This window comes from Macaca mulatta, chromosome 3, assembly GCF_049350105.2.
Source record: "Macaca mulatta isolate MMU2019108-1 chromosome 3, T2T-MMU8v2.0, whole genome shotgun sequence".
Lineage (NCBI taxonomy): Eukaryota > Metazoa > Chordata > Mammalia > Primates > Cercopithecidae > Macaca > Macaca mulatta.
The window spans coordinates 157,044,180-157,065,945 of NC_133408.1; the positions used below are offsets into that span (position 1 = coordinate 157,044,180).

At 38.2% G+C, this 21,766-nt stretch overlaps 1 protein-coding gene across 6 annotated transcripts in view; it reads left to right on the forward strand.

Annotated features, from left to right (window-relative positions):
* The window catches only part of CFTR (CF transmembrane conductance regulator), a 183,359-nt gene that overhangs the window by 20,023 nt on the left and 141,570 nt on the right, over window positions 1-21,766 (forward strand). For 5 of the 6 annotated variants that reach the window (XR_013414627.1, XM_077994446.1, XM_077994448.1 and 2 more), the window contains 2 exon segments: window positions 10,526-10,636; window positions 15,311-15,419. Coding sequence is in view for 5 of the 6 variants with exons in the window: in XM_077994446.1 (XP_077850572.1) it covers window positions 10,526-10,636; window positions 15,311-15,419 (220 nt within the window). In the remaining variant the exon portion in view is untranslated. 6 annotated transcript variants of the gene reach the window in all.

The window sequence follows — 21,766 nt, forward strand, 5'->3', positions numbered from 1 at the left end:
GGCCAGAAAATTTACATTAGTAGTTACCCATGGCAATTAATGCTTTATAATTACATGTACCTTTTCTTTTTTTTTTTTTTTAATTATACTTTAAGTTCTAGGGTACATGTGCATAACATACAGGTTTGTTACATATGTATACTTGTGCCATGTTGGTGTGCTGCACCCATCAACTTGTCAGCACCCATCAACTCGTCATTTACATCAGGTATAACTCCCAATGCAATCCCTCCCACCTCCCGCTCCCCATGATAGGCCCCAGTGTGTGATGTTCCCCTTCCCGAGTCCAAGTGATCTCATTGTTCAGTTCCCACCTATGAGTGAGAACATGCGGTGTTTGGTTTTCTGTTCTTGTGATAGTTTGCTGAGAATGATGGTTTCCAGCTGCATTCATGTCCCTACAAAGGACACAAACTCATCCTTTATTATGGCTGCATAGTATTCCATGGTGTATATGTGCCACGTTTTCTTAATCCAGTCTGTCACTGATGGACATTTGGGTTGATTCCAAGTCTTTGCTATTGTGAATGGTGCCGCAATAAACATACGTGTGTATGTGTCTTTATAGCAGCATGATTTATAATCCTTTGGGTATATACCCAGTAATGAGATGACTGGGTCATATGGTACTTCTAGTTCTAGATCCTTTAGGAATCGCCATACTGTTTTCCAAATGGTTGAACTAGTTTACAATCTCACCAACAGTGTAAAAGTGTTCCTATTTCTCCACATCCTGTCCAGCACCTGTTGTTTCCTGACTTTTTAATGATCGCCATTCTGACTGGTGTGAGATGGTATCTCATTGTGGTTTTGATTTGCATTTCTCTGATGGCCAGTGATGATGAGCATTTTTTCATGTGTCTGTTGGCTGTATGAATGTCCTCTTTTGAGAAATGTCTGTTCATATCCTTTGCCTACTTTTTGATGTGGTTGTTTGTTTTTTTCTTGTAAATTTGTTTGAGTTCTTTGTAGGTTCTGGATATTAGCCCTTTGTCTGATGAGTAGATTGCAAAAATTTTCTCCCATTCTGTAGGTTGCCTGTTCACTCTGATGGTAGTTTCTTTTGCTGTGCAGAAGCTCTTTAGTTTAATGAGATCCCATTTGTCAATTTTGGCTTTTGTTGCCGTTGCTTTTGGTGTTTTAGAAATGAAGTCCTTGCCCATGCCTATGGCCTGAATGGTATTATCTAGGTTTTCTTCTAGGGTTTTTATGGTATTAGGTCTAACATTTACATCTCTAATCCATCTTGAATTAATTTTCATATAAGGAGTAAGGAAAGGATCCAGTTTCAGCTTTCTACTTATGGCTAGCTAATTTTCCCAGCACCACTTATTAAATAGGGAATCCTTTCCCCATTTCTTGTTTTTCACAGGTTTGTCAAAGATCAGATAGCTGTAGATGTGTGGTATTATTTCTGAGGACTCTGTTCTGTTCCATTGGTCTATATCTCTGTTTTGGTACCAGTACCATGCTGTTTTGGTTACTGTAGCCTTGTAGTATTGAAGTCAGGTAGCGTGATGCCTCCAGCGTTGTTCTTTTGACCTAGGATTGTCTTGGCAATGCGGGCTCTTTTTTGGTTCCATATGAACTTTAAAGCAGTTTTTTCCAATTCTGTGAAGAAACTTATTGGTAGCTTGATGGGTGTGGCATTGAATCTATAAATTACCTTGGGCAGTATGGCCATTTTCACGATATTGATTGTTCCTATCCATGAGCATGGTATGTTCTTCCATTTGTTTGTGTCCTCTTTTATCTCACTGAGCAGTGGTTTGTAGTTCTCCTTGAAGAGGTCCTTTACATCCCTTGTAAGTTGGATTCCTAGGTATTTTATTCTCTTTGAAGCAATTGTGAATGGAAGTTCATTCCTGATTTGGCTCTCTGTTTGTCTGTTACTGGTGTATAAGAATGCTTGTGATTTTTGCACATTAATTTTGTATCCTGAGACTTTGCTGAAGTTTGATTTTGCTTAAGGAGATTTTGGGCTGAGATGATGGGGTTTTCTAAATATACAATCATGTCATCTGCAAAGAGGGACAATTTGACTTCTTCTTTTCCTAACTGAATACCCTTGATTTCTTTCTCTTGCCTGATTGCCGTAGCCAGAACTTCCAACACTATGTTGAATAGGAGTGGTGAGAAAGGGCATCCCTGTCTTGTGCCAGTTTTCAAAGGGAATGCCTCTAGGTTTTGCCCACTTAGTATGATATTGGCTGTGGGTTTGTCATAAATAGCTCTTATGATTTTGAGGTACGTTCCATCAATACTGAATTTATTGAGAGTTTTTAGCATGAAGGGCTGTTGAATTTTGTCAAAGGCCTTTTCTGCATCTATTGAGATAATCATGTGGTTTTTGTCTTTGGTTCTGTTTATATGCTGGATTACATTTATTGATTTGCATATGTTGAACCAGCCTTGCATCCTAGGGATGAAGCCCACTTGATCATGGTGGGTAAGATTTTTGATGTGCTGCTGGATCCGGTTTGCCCGTATTTTATTGAGGATTTTTGCATCGATGTTCATCAGGGATATTGGTCTAACATTCTCTTTTTTTGTTGTATCTCTGCCAGGCTTTGGTATCAGGATGATGTTGGCCTCATAAAATGAGTTAGGGAGGTTTCCCTCTTTTTCTATTGATTGGAATAGTTTCAGAAGGAATGGTATCAGCTCCTCCTTGTACCTCTGGTAGAATTCAGCTGTGAATCCATCTGGTCCTGGACTTTTTTTGGTTGGTAGGCTATTAATTATTGCCTCAATTTCAGAGCCTGCTATTGGTCTATTCAGGGATTCAACTTCTTCCTGGTTTAGTCTTGGAAGAGTGTAAGTGTCCAGGAAATTATCCATTTCTTCTAGATTTTCCAGTTTATTTGCGTAGAGGTGTTTATTGTATTCTCTGATGGTAGTTTGTATTTCTGTGGGGTCGGTGGTGATATCCTCTTTATCATTTTTTATTGCATCTATGTGATTCTTCTCTCTTTTCTTCTTTATTAGTCTTGCTAGCGGTCTATCAACTTTGTTGATCTTTTCAAAAAACCAGCTCCTGAATTCATTGATTTTTTGGAGGGTTTTTTGTGTCTCTATCTCCTTCAGTTCTGCTCTGATCTCAGTTATTTCTAGCCTTCTGCTAGCTTTTGAATGTGTTTGCTCTTGCTTCTCTAGTTCTTTTAATTGTGATGTTAGGGTGTCAATTTTAGATCTTTCCAGCTTTCTCTTGTGGGCATTTAGTGCTATAAATTTCCCTCTACACACTGCTTTAAATGTGTTCCAGAGATTCTGGTATGTTGTATCTTTGTTCTCATTGGTTTCAAAGAACATCTTTATTTCTGCCTTCATTTTGTTATGTACGCAGTCGTCATTGAGGAGCAGGTTATTCAGTTTCCATGTAGTTGAGCGGTTTTGATTGAGTTTCTTAGTCCTGAGTTCTAGTTTGATTGCACTGTGGTCTGAGAGACAGTTTGTTATAATTTCTGTTCTTGTACGTTTGCTGAGGAGTGCTTTACTTCCAATTATGTGGTCAATTTTGGAATAAGTGCGATGTGGTGCTGAGAAGAATGTATATTCTGTTGATTTGGGGTGGAGAGTTCTGTAGATGTCTATTAGGTCTGCTTGCTGCAGAGATGAGTTCAATTCCTGGATATCCTTGTTAACTTTCTGTCTCGTTGATCTGTCTAATGTTGACATTAGGGTGTTGAAGTCTCCCATTATTATTGTATGGGAGTCGAAGTCTCTTTGTAAGTCTCTAAGGACTTGCTTTATGAATCTGGGTGCTCCTGTATTGGGTGCATATATATTTAGGATAGTGAGCTCTTCCTGTTGAATTGATCCCTTTACCATTATGTAATGGCCTTCTTTGTCTCTTTTGATCTTTGATGGTTTAAAATCTGTTTTATCAGAGACTAGGATTGCAACCCCTGCTTTTTTTTGTTCTCCATTTGCTTGGTAGATCTTCCTCCATTCCTTTATTTTGAGCCTATGTATGTCTCTGCATGTCAGATGGGTCTCCTGAATACAGCAGACTGATGGATCTTGACTCTTTATCCAGTTTGCCAGTCTGTGTCTTTTAATTGGAGCATTTAGTCCATTTACATTTAAGGTTAAGATTGTTATGTATGAACTTGATCCTGCCATTATGATATTAACTGGTTATTTTGCTCATTAGTTGATGCAGTTTCTTCCTAGCCTCGATGGTCTTTACATTTTGGCATGTTTTTGCAATGGTTGGTACCAGTTGTTCCTTTCCATGTTTAGTGCTTCCTTCAGGGTCTCTTGTAAGGTAGGCCTGCTGGTGACAAAATCTCTAAGCATTTGCTTATCTGTAAAGGATTTTATTTCTCCTTCACTTATGAAACTTAGTTTGGCTGGATATGAAATTCTGGGTTTAAAATTCTTTTCTTTAAGAATGTTGAATATTGGCCCCCACTCTCTTCTGGCTTGGAGAGTTTCTGCCGAGAGATCTGCTGTTAGTCTGATGGGCTTCCCTTTGTGGGTAACCCGACCTTTCTCTCTGGCTGCCCTTAAGATTTTTTCCTTCATTTCAACTTTGGTGAATCTGGCAATTATGTGTCTTGGAGTTGCTCTTCTCGAGGAGTATCTTTGTGGCGTTCTCTGTATTTCCTGAATTTGAACGTTGGCCTGCCCTACAAGGTTGGAGAAGTTCTCCTGGATGATATCCTGAAGAGTGTTTTCCAACTTGGTTCCATTTTCCCCCTCACTTTCAGGCCCCCCAATCAGACGTAGATTTGGTCTTTTTACATAATCCCATACTTCTTGCAGGCTTTGTTCATTTCTTTTTCTTCTTTTTTCTTTAGATTTCTCTTCTTGCTTCATTTCATTCATTTGATCCTCAATCGCTGATACTCTTTCTTCCAGTTGATCAAGTTGGTTACTGAAGCTTGTGCATTTGTCACGTATTTCTCGTGTCATTGTTTTCATCTCTGTCCGTTCGTTTATGGCCTTCTCTGCATTAATTATTCTGGTTATCAATTCTTCCACTCTTTTTTCAAGATTTTTAGTTTCTTTGCGCTGGGTACATAATTCCTCCTTTAGTTCTGAGAAGTTTGATGGACTGAAGCCTTCTTCTCTCATCTCGTCAAAGTCGTTCTCCGTCCAGCTTTGATCCATTGCTGGCGATGAGCTGCGCTCCTTTGCCAGGGGAGATGCGCTCTTATTTTTTGAATTTCCAGCTTTTCTGCCCTGCTTTTTCCCCATCTTCGTGGTTTTATCTGCCTCTGGTCTTTGATGATGGTGACGTACTGATGGGGTTTTGGTGTGGGTGTCCTTCCTGTCTGTTAGTTTTCCTTCTAACAGTCAGGACCCTCAGCTGTAGGTCTGTTGGAGATTGCTTGAGGTCCACTCCAGACCCTGTTTGCCTGGGTGTCAGCAGCAGAGGCTGCAGAAGATAGAATACTGCTGAACAATGAGTGTACCTGTCTGATTCTTGCTTTGGAAGCTTCCTCTCAGGGGTGTACTCCACCGTGTGAGGTGTGGGGTGTTGGTCTGCCCCTAGTGGAGGATGTCTCCCAGTTAGGCTACTCAGGGGTCAGGGACCCACTTGAGCAGGCAGTCTGTCCGTTCTCAGATTTCAACCTCCGTGTTGGGAGATCCACTGCTCTCTTCAAAGCTGTCAGACAGAGTCGCTTGCATCTGCAGAGGTTTCTGCTGCTTTTTTGTTGTTGTTGTTTAGCTGTGCCCTGTCCCCAGAGGTGGAGTCTACAGAGACTGGCAGGCCTCCTTGAACTGCTGTGAGCTCCACCCAGTTCGATCTTCCCAGGGCTTTGTTTACCTACTTAAGCCTCAGCAATGGCGGGCGCCCCTCCCCCAGCCTCGCTGCTGCCTTGCGGTTAGATTGCAGACAGCTGTGCTAGCAATGAGGAAGGCTCCGTGGGCGTGGGACCCTCCTGGCCAGGTGTGGGATATAATCTCCTGGTGTGCCCGTTTGCTTAATGCGCAGTATTGGGGTGGGAGTTACCAGATTTTCCAGGTTTTGTGTGTCTCTGTTCCCCTGGCTAGGAAAAGAGATTCCCTTCCTGCTTGCGCTTCCGAGGTGAGGCGATGCCTCGCCCTGCTTCAGCTCTCGCTGGTCGGGCTGCAACAGCTGACCAGCACTGATTGTCTGGCACTCCCTAGTGAGAGGAACCCAGTACCTCAGTTGATAATGCAGAAATCACCTGTCTTCTTTGTCGCCTGCGCTGGGAGCTGGAGACTGGAGCTGTTCCTATTCGGCCATCTTTCTCCGCCCCCCCCTTTTCTTTAATAAAAAAGAATTCTTTCCTTCCAAAATTACGCATGCTATTGTTAAACATTAGAGAATATAGAGAAACAAAAAAGAAAATATCTTTTTTGATATTTTCTTAATATTCTTCTGTTCCTAATAATGTTTATATTTTAGAAGCATCTCATGAAATGGGTAGATCAATTTTCTATTTAATGTTTGAATTCATTAGACATGAAGTTAGCAAATTAATTTCCATTAAGGTGCCTATATGGTTGTAAATCCTGGATCTCCAGAAGATTTTTCAGTATTGGTTTGTAGTCTTTTGTTTAGCAGCAAATAATTAGTTATCCAGAGCTTCTGAAATTAATTGAGAGGAGAAGACAGCAGGACCAAGTGAAAGGCAGAGCCAAGTTTATTGCTGTTTGGTTATTCCAGGTGTGTCTGCTTTGTCTCATGAAACACCTGGATGATCATTGATTTCTAGTGGAAGAAATGCTGAAGTAAAAATCCTGACTGTGCATTTAAAAATTCTAGGTTTAATAAACTCAGGTTTTTTCAAAGGGAAGGGTGGCTGGAGTTTTGCACTAACTAATATTTCATAAAGTGTCTAAGTATATATGTCTGGGTTTTTTTTTTTTTTTTTTGTATTTCTAAGACTGGCCTGAGGTAGGCATGGAGAATTCCTTGATGGGACATAATTTTCATTCAACTTTATTGATTTAATCACAAAATAAAATATATCCTTAAGATGACTCTGTGGCCATTGTTGGGCAGCATAAGCATAATGGATTTTAATTATCATAATTTACCTTAAACCCAATTTCTATTTCAGGATATAAATAGAGGTTTATTCTAGTGAATCTTCCAGGAACTGCTAAATGATACTAATAATTATGGATGGTGAACTTAAGTCTTTATATTACTGAATTTGTTTGGTTTGATGATGCTAGGCTATGGCATTCTTGCTAATCAAAACTATGTGTCATGGTGTAACATAACTTATTAAAATGGGCACAGATAACATAGGAAGCTTTTTATAAAAGCAACTCACAAATTGTGTTATTTGAAATGAACTGGCCATTTATGGGAATGGTCACTGGGTTGTAGATATGGATCAAAAGAGTTATGTTTATATTTTGTAAAATACCTTGAGATTTATTTTTAAATTTCTTGAAAATGCCTTTTTTTGTATGGTATTGACAGTGAAATTCTGCTGATTTGTAAATATAGTATCATATTTTAATAATTTCAAACATATTGGAAATGCAGAATTTATTAATAGTGGGAGCACATTTTCCTTTTTACTAAATGTTCTACAGGTTCTTTTCTTTCCATCCACACACGGTGCCATTACCCTCATTCTAAGCCTTTCAAACATCTGGAAGTAAGTGATCTGCTGCACTTAGCTCTTTCCAGCTGAGCTGATTGTTAAATTTTCAGAAAATTTGTGAGCTAATTGTTAAACATGGCCATTATTAAAAATTAAATTATTTCAACTTATAATTAAATAAATTATATTAAAACAAAAGTATTAAAAACTCTAACATTGGCTGCCTAGGCGCAGTGGCTCACGCCTGTAATCCCAGCACTTTGGGAGACGAAGGCGGGTGGATCGCCTGAGGTCAGGGGTTTGAGACCAGCCTGACCAACATGGAGGAGCCCTGTCTCTACTAAAATTATAAAAAAATAGCCGGGTGTGGTGGTGCATGCCTGTAATCCCAGCTACTTGGGAGACTGAGGCAGCAGAATTCCTTGAACCCAGGAGGTGGAGGTTGTGGTGAGCCGAGATTGTGCCATTGCACTCCAGCTTGGGCAGTAAGAGTGAAACTCTGTCTCAAAAAAAAAAAAAAAAAGAGGAAAAAAAAAAGAAAAAGAAAAAAAGAAAAACCTCAGAAGTTATCACTTCCTAATTATTTTACATTTTACTATTATCTATGCTATTAAGGTTGTTTGCCTTCATTGTATTTGAAAGGTGGACTGTATTCTATTGTACTTTCATTGTACTATTCTAATATCCAACTGTGTATCCCTTCCCAACTCTGTGTTCAATGACTTTATATTTGGTTGCTTGAAAATGGTGATGATGAGCGTATTTACATCATAGAAATTGGCAAATGCCATAAGTCAGTTTTTGTTTTTGTTTTCCGGAGAGGGGATTGTTAAATATTTGCCTGCATGCAACACCGCTACATGCAGTCTGCTATTTTTTCTTCCTGCTTTCAGGCTCCTCTCCCAGCTGTCTGTCTAGCACAACCCAGCATACTAAATTTTCTTAAATAGGGAAAGCTGAACATGGTAAAAGAATGAATGAAGTCAGAAGAATGTGGAAAATCTAGTCTTTGCCATTTAGTCCAGTTTAGCATCTCTAAGCTTCCATTTCTTTATCTGTAAAATTGGGCAATGATCCCTTTTTGTTCTACTCATTTAAGAAGATTTTCAAATGAAAACCACAACCTGCTCATGTTTATGAAGGCACTTTGGAAAGCACTAAATACATAGTTTTTTATTAGTAGTAAACACTTACTTCACCTTTTCACTTCTTGACTTTAGTTTACAAGGACTCATAATCTAAATTATATCGTAAATTGCTGTCCCAGATTTTTTTACAGCCTAACTGCCTCCTATATGTTCGACTTTCCTTCTGTTCTTTATGTTAGATACTGGGATGGTATGCACCAAGTGGGTGTGCCATCACTTTCTCAGACGATGCCCCCTGAAGACCCTGCATGATTATGGCACTCATTTTCCTGCTGTATTCAGACTGGCCTCAAGTATTTTCATTATTGCTCTCCAGGAAAAATTGCAAATGAATCAAACTGGGCAATGAAGACTAAACCTAATTATCGCTCTTTGTTAAAGACAGCTCTTGTTAAAATGCAGATATTGCAAATTAATGGAAAAAATATGCCATAGTAAACCATAATCACTCATTAATAGCTTAGTAAGGAATAAATGATGAAGTTACTTAACCTTAGAGCCCTAATTCAGTTAAGTTTTAATGAAGGACAAGTTGTAGAGATATCAGGAACCCAGGGCAGGCACCTACTGAAGAAGTTCCAGACCAAGGAAGTATAAAGGAGGACCTGGACCCTTAGGGTGGGAGCAATGAGGTTGGACATGAGGGCCACCTGCAAGGTTTTGCCCCAGAACAGTGTCAAAATGTTTGCATTTGGCATAGCCCTTTCTCTTTGTTCTGAATGGCTTTGCTAGAATATTTTTTCTTTTATGAATTTATCTTGCTTCTCAGATATTGCTAAAGCACTCCCTTTTGATTTTTGGTGCTTTTGATACATTACCAAATAAGGTCTGAATGACACCAAATTTTAGAATTCTCCAGAGAAAAGAAAGATGCTGAGGGAAAAAGCATAGGTTTTGGACTCACTAAATCCCAGTTCAATTCCTTTCTTTAATAAATACACAAAATTTTACCTGAGAAAGCTCTCATGCTCTCAAATTTTATTTAGAAATTTCTCTTTGTACATGATTGATTTCACAATCCCTCTTCTGCCTCCTCTTCCACTTTCTTCTTTCTAGATTTTCCTATCTTTATGAAGATTATTCTGCCTTATCCTCAATAGTTAGAAACAATACTTTTGAAAATCACTAGAGTATCCTGCATGGTGATTTCCCATGCCAACTTTACTCATTTCCATTATAAATTATTATTTATTGATGCCTAGAGGGCAGATGAGTGTAGCTGCTATGGAGTGACGAGACAAAACATAAGAAAGTTATGATCCTACCCTCAAGTAATGATTCAAACATGATAATTAAGTCAACAAATTGATATAAACTAGTCACTAACTCTCTGGCTATAGTCAGTTCCTACAACGAATAGCTCATTAGTGAGTATGCTGTGCTACAGTAACAAAATTATATAAGGCTTTTGATTAAGTTTTGATTAAGTGCCTGTCTTATTCAGAGTTCATTTTATATTTGAAATAGAAGAGGCTGGACTTCAGCAATTTGCTATAAACTGCTAGTATATGATTGTTTGGGGGCAGTTTTTTTTTAAAAGAATAATTTAAATATGGAATGTTTAGCAGTTTGCTTTTTTCCCCTGAGAAAAACCATACCATTATTCCCAATCCCTTTGACAAAGTGTCAGTCATGTTAGTTCAGAGATATTGATGTTTTATACAGGTGTACCCTGTAAGAGATGAAGCCTGGTATTTACAGAAATTGACTTATTTTATTCTCATAATTACGTGTACATGATTTTTCACATGCCGGAAAATTTGAATGGTATCAGATTCTAAATCTGTATTGGAGACCAAATCAAGTGAATATCTCTTCCTCCTCTCTTTATTTTAGCTGGACCAGACCAATTTTGAGGAAAGGATACAGACAGCGCCTGGAATTGTCAGATATATACCAAATCCCTTCTGCTGATTCTGCTGACAATCTATCTGAAAAATTGGAAAGGTATATTCATGTACATTGTTTAGTTGAAGAGAAAAATTCATATTACTATTTAGAGAAAAGAAAGGAAGCATATTGAAACATATTGTAGGTTTAATTCTTATATTTAAAAATAGAAGCCATTACTGACTAATGCCTGCAATCCCAACTACTTGGGAGGCCAAGATGAGAGGATTGCTTGAGACCAGGAGTTTGAGACCAGCCTGGGCAACACAGCAAGATCTTATCTCTACACAAAATAAAAAAGTTAGCTGGGAATGGTAGTGCATGCTTGTATTCCCAGCTACTCAGGAGGCTGAAGCAGGAGGATTACTTGAGCCCAGAAGTTTGAGGTTGTAGTGAGCTATGATTGTGCCACTGTACTCCAGCCTGGGTGACAGAACAAAACCCTCTCTCTCTCTTAAAAAAAAAAAAAAAAAAAAAAAAAAAAAAAAAAGGAACGTCTCATTGACTGAAATCATTAAACAATAAAATTGTAAAAGAAAAATAATCAGTTTCCTGAGAAATGATTTTTTTTTTTTCCTGGAAAATTCGGTTTCAGATAATTTATCTCATTAGAGACCATGAGATGGATTTTGTGAAAACTAAAGTAACACCATTATGAAGTAAATTGTGTATATTTGCTTTCAAAAATCTTTATATTTGAATACAAATGTACTCCCTGGGAAGTCTTAAGCTAATGACTACTGGCTACGAACAAATATAAAGAATTGTCTTTATTCTACATGCCAGGTAGAATATCTTCTCTCAGCCACTCTGAGTGGAAAGCATCATTATCTCCATTTTATAGAAAAGCAAACTGAGGCTCAGAGAGATGATATGCTTTGCCAGTTAATGAATGACAGAACCATGATTCCAGCTGAGGTCTGTATTGCCTTGCTCTCTAGGAATGGTAGTCCCCACCATAAAGAATTTCTCAATTTCCTTTCCAATCAAAAGGTTAGGACCCTTTTGATTGCCAGTGACAGAAACCCAATTAACTAGCTTAAGTAAATAAAAAGGAGTTTATTGGCTCATGAAGCCCGAACTGTGTGAAGACCTAGGTAGAGAACTGGCCTTAGGAACTCAATGGGACCAAGGACTCAAATGCCACCTGGTGGCATTTGCCTTATGCTGGTTTTATTTTCTCAGACCGCACGGGCTTTCTACATAAAGTGGATCCTTGGTTAGAATTCTTCACTCCTATCTTTAAGGACCTTGAAAGAAGGAGCCCTTTGTCCTTGGCTAAATGTGAAAAACCCCAGAGACTCTTGAGTCACAATGCTTACCCCTTGGGCCACTAATAGTCTAGAATGAGCTAGGCTAAGTCTTGTGCCAATAGCACAGGCCTGATGCCAGATAAAAGGGAGAGTGAGTGGGGATAAAAGATAGGACATAGCTAATAAATTATTGTACCAATGTAAAAACATTGAGTTGACTTGCAATTTGTTTCTTTTAATTAAATTCATTTCCTTTCTTTGGTATTTTGAAGGCAAAGTAAGATATAAAACTTTATTTTTATTGATTTTATTCGAAGAATTAAGCTAGTAGGAGTTGCAGATTCACACTTTTAAGATCAAGGGCCAGCTTCTATTAATGAACACTTGGTGTGTGCAAGTGCCATGAGGTAGGGATACTTTGTTTTGTTTTTTATTTTTTATTGGGTTTGATCTCTTTTGTTTATGATGTATCCCCAAGTGTCTAGAATAGGACCTGGCATATGGTATATACTCAATAAGTATTTGTCGAATGAATCAATGATTGAAGGTGAAATGGCTAGCATTACACAGAAACCTGTAGCATTGCTGGAGAGATAAAATATAAAACATAATCCATTGCAGGTATATTGACAAGTTTAAAATAATATAATGGATATTGAATATCTAAGTTTTTGTTGTTGTTGTTGTTGTTGAGACAGAGTCTCACTGTGTTACCCAGGCTGGAGTACAATGGTGTGATTTTGGCTCACTGCAACCTCCACCTCCCAGGTTCAAGTGATTCTCCTGCCTCAGCCTCTTGAGTTGCTGGGTTTACAGGCACCTGCCACAACGCCTGGCTAATTTTTGTATGTTAGTAGAGGTGGGGTTTTGCCATGTTGGCCAGGCTGGTCTTGAACTCCTGACCTCAAGTGATCCGCCCACCTCGGCCTCCCAAAATGCTGGGATTGTAGGTGTGAAACACGGTGCCTGGCTTTGAATATCTAAATTTTAATTGAATGGTGAGGGAATGATTAATCAGAGTAGGGCTGGGTTAACTGAAAAATATGTACTGCTGATACGTTTGTATTTATGGCCAGATAGAGGACATGAATCTGAATTTGCAGAATTATCTGGCTTAACATTTTTTTCTCTTCAGTTTTCACTGTATCCCCCATGTTGATTCAATTTAAAAAATATGCCTATTTTACTTCAATTCAACAATGCTGTGCCAGTACAAACCCATACATTCTATTATTTTTGTTTTGTTTTTGTATCTCTTCACCCTGTTACTTCTTTTCTTATAAAATTGGTATTTGAAATTTATTGAAGTATTTTGGAAGAGTGACATACAATTTTTGGTACTTTGTACCTCTGCACCCTTGGGAAAGTGACCCTGGCTTCACGTTTCATAACTGCCTTGTGACCATGGCCCTCAAGTGGTTGCCAGATGGTTGAAGAACATTAACCCATCTGGCTCCATTTTGTGACCATGGATTGAATCTTCTACATAACTGCAGTATGCAGATCACATATCCATTCCAAGATTGTAGTCAGGATATGAACTTTATAAGAATAAAACTTCTTCCCTTCTGATTTGGGCCTGGTATCTGGTGCTACTAGAACCACACCACCTACTCTTGGTGCTAACAATTTGTGGCACCAAGTTGTTCAAGTTTCATCCATTAAAGAAATTCCCCAACCTTGCCTTCTCCTCAGGTAACTACCCCATTCTCTTTTTTTTCTTTCATAGCTAATATTCTCTGCTCTTCTGGTCTCTCTACTTCTCTTTCATTTATATCTCAGCTCCTGAAGTATGGTTTCCACCATGTTCCTAAAACTACATTGCCCAGGGTCACTAGAGACCTCTTATGAAATATAACGACACCTTTCTACATAACTTCGCTGTGGACCACTTTTTCACATTGAACCCATTTTGTTGGTTTATGTACACACCCCTTCCTTGGCTTTCCCATCTGATCCATTTCTCCTTTGATGGAGAAGGTGAGTCTGCTCCATATTTAGCTTCTTACTCTGAGTAACCAAATGTTATGAATGGGAGGTTAGCTCTGTTTGTGAGAGAATGGTGGAGAAGAGTGTGGGGAGGTAAATAGATGGGAAAAGGTAATTAGGCTTTGTAGAAAGGCTCTCATTAGCGAGCTTCTGGGGGATGCTAAGATCCATGCTCAGAGATTGCCAAGCTTGTCTTCAAATCTCAGCTGTATATTACTCCTTTATGCTTTTTTTTAATTTGTGGTGTTTGTTTTTGAGACAGTCTCGCTCTGTTGCCCAGGCTGGAGTGTAGTGGTGTGATCTCAGCTCACTGCAACCTCCACCTTCTGGGTTCAAGCAAATCTCCTCCCTCAGCCTCCCAAGTAGCTGGGACTACAGGCATGCACCACCATGCCCGGCTAATTTTTGTAGAGACAGGGTTTTACTATGTTGGCCAGGCTGGTCTTGAACTCCTGACCTCAAGTGGTCTGCCCGCCTTGGCCTCCCAAAGTGTTGGGATTAGTGGTGTGAGCCACTGCCCCAGCCTATTACTCCTTTAGAGTGATTTAGAGCTAAGTTTATTTATGGTAACTTGATAGTAATGGGAATAACCATTGATGAAATGTAAAGCCTTTATCTAATTGTTTACGTAGTTCTTGCTTGTGGTTCATGAAATTTTTCATCTCTGTACAGTTTGAAAATTAAGATGATAATTTTTACAGATATTTTGTTCCTTTGTGAAGAGAAAAAAGGCTTTTATTAACAGAAATCAATGGCAATAACTTAATAAATACAATCAACTGGTGTTCCTATAATATTTAAAAGAAAACAAAGTTTGCTAGATTTCAGCCAGTTTTCAGACTATTTAATGTCTATTCTTACTATAATAGAAAATATATAATTTGATCCTGTTCTCATTTTTCAAAGACTTTTACTCTAATAAATGATTTTAGTAGTTGAAAATGAAGTTTAATGATATTTTATGCCTCTACTTTTAAAAACAAAGTCTAACAGATTTTTCTCATGTTAAATCACAGAAAAAGCCACCTGACATTTTAACTTGTTTTTGATTTGTCAGTGAAATCTTGTAAAATCTGCCACAGTTCTAAACCGATAAAGATCAAGGTATAAGGGAAAAATGTAGAATATTTATGTGTTTATTTTTTCTCCCTTGTTCTAAGCACAGCAATGACTATTTGTAAAAGCCTTACTTTATTTGTCCACCCTTTTCATTGTTCTTTAGAAGGCCAACACTTTTCTTTAACACATACAATGTGGCCTTTTCATGAAATCAATTCCCTGCACAGTGATACAAGGCAGAGCATTGAATTCTGCCAAATATCTGGCTGAGTGTTTGGTGCTGGAGGGTCTCCATGAGGTTTTGTCTCTATAAATCCTTGGGTTAATCTCCTTGGATATACTTGTGTGAATCAAACTATGTTAAGGGAAACAGGACAACTGAAATATTTGCACATGTAACTTATTGGTCCCACTTTTTATTCTTTTGCAGAGAATGGGATAGAGAGCTGGCTTCAAAGAAAAATCCCAAACTCATTAATGCCCTTCGGCGATGCTTTTTCTGGAGATTTATGTTCTATGGAATCTTGTTATATTTAGGGGTAAGGATCTCATTTGTACATTCATTATGTATCACATAACTATATTCATTTTTGTGATTATTAAAGGACTAGGAAATCTGGTTAATAGGTATAAAAATATAAAGGATGAATCCAACTCCAAACACTAAGGAACCACCTAAAACTCTAGTGAGGATGAGTAAAAATCCTTTGGAACTAAAATGTCCTGGAACACAGGTGGCAATTTACACTCTCATTGAGCTCAGCAAAATAAATTGGTTGCTTAAAAATTATTTTCTGTTACGATTCCAAATCACATTATCTTACTGGTACATGAGGTTACTGGTGCCTTTATTTTGCTGTATTCAACAGGAGAATGTCAGGAGACAATGTCAGCAGAATTAGGTCAAATGCAGCTAATTATACATATGAATGTTTGTAATATTTTGAAGTCATATCTGCATGCTGAATTGTTTCAAAGAAAAATACTAAAAATTTAAAGTATAGCAGCAAATTTCTCTTGCAATTTATTTTCTTAATATCTTACATCTGATCAGTGTGAAGAGCTGCACATCTGAAAATCCAGGCTTTGTGGTGTTTAAGTGCCTTGTATGTTCCCCAGCTGCTGTCCAATGTGACTCTGATTTATTATTTTCTACATCATGAAAGCATTATTTGAATCCTTGGTTGTAACCTATAAAAGGCGAAAGGTTCAAGACTTGTTTAATCTTCTTGTTAAGGCTGTGTACAATATTTGCTTTGGGGTGTTTACTTACCATATGAATTGCTTTGTGTTTGTATTGGTCTTTATGCCTCAGGGAGTTAAGCAGTGCTACAGTGTCTCCCAAAGAATGCCATTTGTGTTACATTGCTTAAAAAGTTTCAGTTCATATACCTCCATGAAAAATGCACTTAAAACTTATCTTAACAAAAATAACTACACTTAGGTCCAGAATGTTCTCTAATGCTCTTGAGAATTTCCTAGAATAAATTTTTCTGACTTTTGAAATAATAGATCCATAATATATATTCTTATGGAAATCTGAAATCATGTGGGAAATTGGGGATAAAAAATATTTTATTAGCAAATTTAAATGAGGTAGATGGAGAATTAAATGTCTTTTAAGTTACCTTTGAGATGATTTTTCTCAATCACAGCACCACCCAGAGCTTTGAGAAACAATTTTATTCACAGCTTCTGATTCTATTTGATGTAATTTTTAGAAAATAAGTTTTGCTGGTTGTTTTGAATCAGGGTATGGAGTACAGTTCACTCTGATCCTATCATATACATCATGTAAGTATTTAACATTTTCAATAAATGATTGTTGGATTGAAGTGAATGATATTTCAAGTAATTGTTATGTCATGGCCAAGATTTCAGTGAAACTCAAAATTTCTCCCTGTCGTGTTCTCCATTGCATGCTGCTTCTATCGATTAACATAAGCACTACTGAGTAGAAGCTAGAAGAGGGGTCTAATTAGAAGGCCCCTTTCTATTCTCTGCTTGGCTTGTAAAATAATTTATTTCTCTAGATCCCACCAACATAGTTTCATGTGAGCAAAAACCTAAATGTCAAAGTTTGTATGACACATGGACATGTCTGTAGAATTTTTTTTGGTCTGGTGTATGCCAAAAAATAAACATGATATAGAACAGTTTAATATTTATTGAGTACCTAATCAGTTCCAGTTCAATATGAAGCTCTTTATGTAGATTATTTTATTTAATTTTCCTAGTAACTCCATGGAGCAAAAATTATCTCTAATTTATATAATAGGAAGTTGAGCATAAGGGAAATTAAGTAACTTTCCTAAACTTACATATATGGCAAATTTGAGAAATATCTGTTTCTTTAGCTCCAAAGCCTTTGACCCTTTCACCATATTAGATTATGATTGCTATTAAAATATGATTATAATTATAATGCTTGTACTTAGGTACTCAACAGAATGGTGACTCTAGTAACCAGCCTTGGTTCTGCTGAGCTTCTCTGCATCTTCTTAGGAGACACAGGCTACAGAGCTTGAAGGCTGAGGATTCTTCCAGGGTCACTTCAGGGGCAAATCTGAAGAAAGTTCACAACAGGTAGCAGGGCAGGAATCAACAAGATCTTCTCAGTTAGTTATACCCAGAGGAGGAACTGTATGAAATCCCCCCAAGAACCAGTCATGCTAAGTGCCAAACCTACAGACAAAAATAAGGGATAGGAGAATGAAGTAGGTATGGAGAAAGATGAAATTGTTCTTAAACTTCTCAAGATTAAAAATATCCCAGCAAAGGAGATCTTAAAAGCCCTTCATGGTGTATTAGTTGTCCATGCACGGGGGTGAGTGGAGAGGTACTCCTGAGCCCAAGGCTACAGCTCTGGAACTAGCAGCACGTTTGAAGGGGAAAGCGTGTTTCCACCATCTCAGCTCCTACTGATAACCAATGGAATGTTGGTGAGTGAAGGATCCAGGGGGAAGAAGCAGCTGAAATGTGTATAGTGAGAAGGCAGAGAGAATAATATTTATATTGGGAATGGCACGAGTGTGATGAGGCTGCAGGTTTTTCACCCTTGTCATGGAGAAAAAGCCACGCTGACACCATGCAGTTTTAAATAGTGAAAAATTTGCAAATTGTTAGGTCTTAAATAATTTAGATAGCCATAGTGGCCATTTAGATTAGTGCAGTTTTTTTTCAGGGTATCTGATCTCTTGATTTAATTCTTTTCATCTCCTATAAAAATAAAAGAGGGGGAGAAAATTTAGCCATTATAGTATTTCTGTACATTTTCTCCATCCTTTTACATAACTTACACCAGTACCTTCCTATTTATAGTATTCTTTATGGGTATTTCTTCTTTTCTTTCACTGAGCAAGGATAAATGAGCCAGGGATTCTTGAAACTGCTATAACACTTCTCTTAGAACTAGATGGTCATACTTTAAGAATGTCTACACATTCTTAGTCCCTCTAAACAATGACAGTTGTGGCATAAAAATATTTGGTTGGTTTCAGGACTGATAGAGAAAAGTACTATAAAATTTGCTGTTAACTGTGAAAGGTTAAAAAAAAGGAAATGCCATCATGAAGGAGTTAATCTTTCTGAAGTACTGCTGTAATTTTAAATATTATTAGCTATGACTTCTCACCATTAACTATGCAGTTGTTTTTTCTTCATCTGACTTAGCAGCCAGATAGATGCAACATTGTCTTTAACATTTAAGACTCCCAGCAAAGCCGGGCACGGTGGCTCACCTGTGTAATCCCAGCACTTTGGGATCCTGAGGCAGGCAAATCACAAGGTCAGGAGTTTGAGATCAGACTGGCCAATATGGTGAAACCCCGTCTATACTAAAAATACAAAAATTAGCCAGGCATGGTGGTGGGCACCAGCTACTCGGGAGGCTGAGGCAGGAGAATAGCTTGAACCTGCGAGGTGGAGGCGGAGGTTGCAGTGAGCTGAGATCGCGCCACTGCACTCCAGCCTGGGCGACAGAGCGAGACTCCATCTCAAAAAGAAAAAATAAATAAATAAATAAAAGACTCCTAGCATGGAAGAGAAACTGGCCGCTGAAATCCTGAATGTGAGAGTCAATCAAGGATGGTCTGAGGGAAGTCAAGTAGAGGGAGCTCTGTAAGCAGATTGCTGAGAGAATATGATTATCACAAGGCATTTATGATGATAAGAAATTCACAAGCGTTCATTCAAAAATATTCTTGATTCCTAGGTAACTCTGGGCATGTTCCTACCAACAAATTGAGGCATATGTCAGTGCAGCCTAGGTCAGACTACCTTTTTTCATTAAACCTCACAAAATTAAAGGACGTAAAGGAGAAGTCCTGGTACTCATGTTGCAGACTACAGTCTATATGGCAAAGGAGGATCTCTGTCCCTTATGTTTGGATAAAAACATTGGGTAGGCATTTGAATACAAGCTTACTGCTAATGTGGGGGCCAAGGTCTTTGGCCCCCGAAAGGTTTGCTGAAAAATTACTGACAGGAGGCAGATTGATAAGAGGAAAGGCACACAAATGTATTTGATGTGTATACATGGGAGCCTTCAGGATGAAGACCCACCCTCACAATGCAGTATGGAACCTTGTATACCATCTTGAGGTTACAGAAAGAATGGGGGCTTGAATCTTTGTAAAACAGGTTTCAGTGGCAAGACAGGTTATGAGAGGGAGAAAGGAAGCGGCTTGGGTAGCAAAGGGGGTGTTGTTTTATAGATAAATCCTTGGCAGCCCACAGAGAAAATAGATGGTAAATGTTTCTTTTCAAACCTTGGCAGGTGTCAGAATCTCAGTTAATCTCTCCTAGATTAAAAAAAAAAAAAAAAAAAAAAAAAAAAAAAAAAAAAAAAAGGCCTGGAAAGGGAGAGCCTGGCTGCACTAACACGTTTTCTACAGATGCAAGTTTCTCCCACAAAATACAGCTTTGCAGAACCACTTCTATCCACTGGGCCTCTGGCAACCATTTCAAAATATGTGAATGAAATATATGTGGGGGTAAACTATTTTTATTTACTTCACTAAAGAAGGGATGGTGTTCTTTCGGGAATTCTGTGCATAGAGGGCCTGTGGCTTAGGCACTTTGATTTATGTATGTTTCTTCCTGTGATTGGCTACCTAGGGACTGCTATCTCCAGCAAATCTTCTAAATGTCTGCCATGTGGAATTCCTTTCTTATCTTTCTGTCTCACCCCCTTATCTAGCTGCTTCTCTAACCCCAGAGTGACACTGTACTCCCCACAATCTCCTATGTCCTGAATATTTTACCCCATCCTAAACTCCATCTCTAACACAGCTGCATTTTCTCGTGCTATCTACTGCATTGTACATCTTCCCCTTAGTTCCCATGATGCAACTCTGCCCTACCCCAGAAAATGTAATTTAATTGGTCTGGTATAAAACCTGGGACACTATCATTCTTGAAATGTTCCCCAAGCGATTCTATTATACTGCCAAGGTTGAGAACTACTTGTAGCAGGCATCAGCATGGTCACTTAATGATTTGACTTTTGCTAGATCTAAGGTGAGGAAAGTGGAGAGTGGTATCCATAGAAAGAACTGTTTAGTTTAATTTTTTTTTAATTTGTTCTTCTAAAAAAAATCCAACAACAAGATACACGTGCAGAACATGCAGGTTTGTTACATAGGTATACATGTGCCATGGTAGTTTGTTGCACCTATTGACCTGTCTTCTAAGTTCCCTCCCCCACTCCTTACTTCCCAACGGGCCCTGGTGTATGTTGTTCCCCTCTCTGTGTCCACCTGTTCTCAATGTTCAACTCCCTTTTACGAGTGAGAACACATGGTGTTTGGTTTTCTGTTCCTGTGTTAGTTTGCTGAGGATGATGGTTTCCAGCTTCATTCATGTCCCTGCAGAGGACATGATCTCATTCTTTCTTATGGCTGCATAGTATTCCATGGTGTATATGTGCCACATTTTCTTTATCCAGTCTATCATTGGTGGACATTTGGGTTGGTTCCAAGTCTTTGCTATTGGAAACAATGGTGCAATAAACATACATGTGCATGTGTCTTTATAGTCGAATGATTAATAATCCTTTGGGTATATACCCAGTAATGGGATTGCTGGGTCAAATGGTATTTCTAGTTCTAGATCCTTGAGGAATCGCCACACTGTCTTCCACAATGGTTGAACTAATTTACACTCCCACCAACAGTGTAAAAGCGTTCCTATTTCTCCACAGCCTCTCCAGCATCTGTTGTTTCCTGACTTTTTAATGATCACCATTCTAACTGGTGTGAGATGGTATCTCATTGTGGTTTTGATTTGCATTTCTCTAATGACTAGTGATGATGAGCTTATTTTCATATGTTTGTTGGCCGCGTAAATGTCTTCTTTTGAGAAGTGTCTGTTCATATCCTTTGCCCAGTTTTTGATGGGGTTGTTTGTTTTTTTCCTGTAAATTTGTTTAAGTTCCTTGTAGATTCTGGATATTAGCCCTTTGTCAAGTGGATAGATTGCAAACATTTTCTCCCATTCTGTAGGTTGCCTGTTCGCTCTGATGATAGTTTCTTTTGCTGGATAGAACATGTTTTACAGAGTTGTGAGAATTAAATGCGTTAAGCCCATAGAATAGATTCTGGTACAAAGCAAGTGCTCTCTCTCTCTCTACATGTAGAGCTCTGTATACAGTGCTGCAAAAGTAATTGTGGCTTTCACCATTGAAAGTAATGGCAAAGAGCATAATTACCTTTCTACCAATTTAAATATATGAAAGGAATATATATGTAAAACCTTTATATATGTCACATGTATGTCCCTAGCCTATTATTATAATATATAATATATTATAATTATATATAACATGTGTGTTATATATAATATAGTAATATTTATTCCAAATAAATATATACTATAAATAATATAA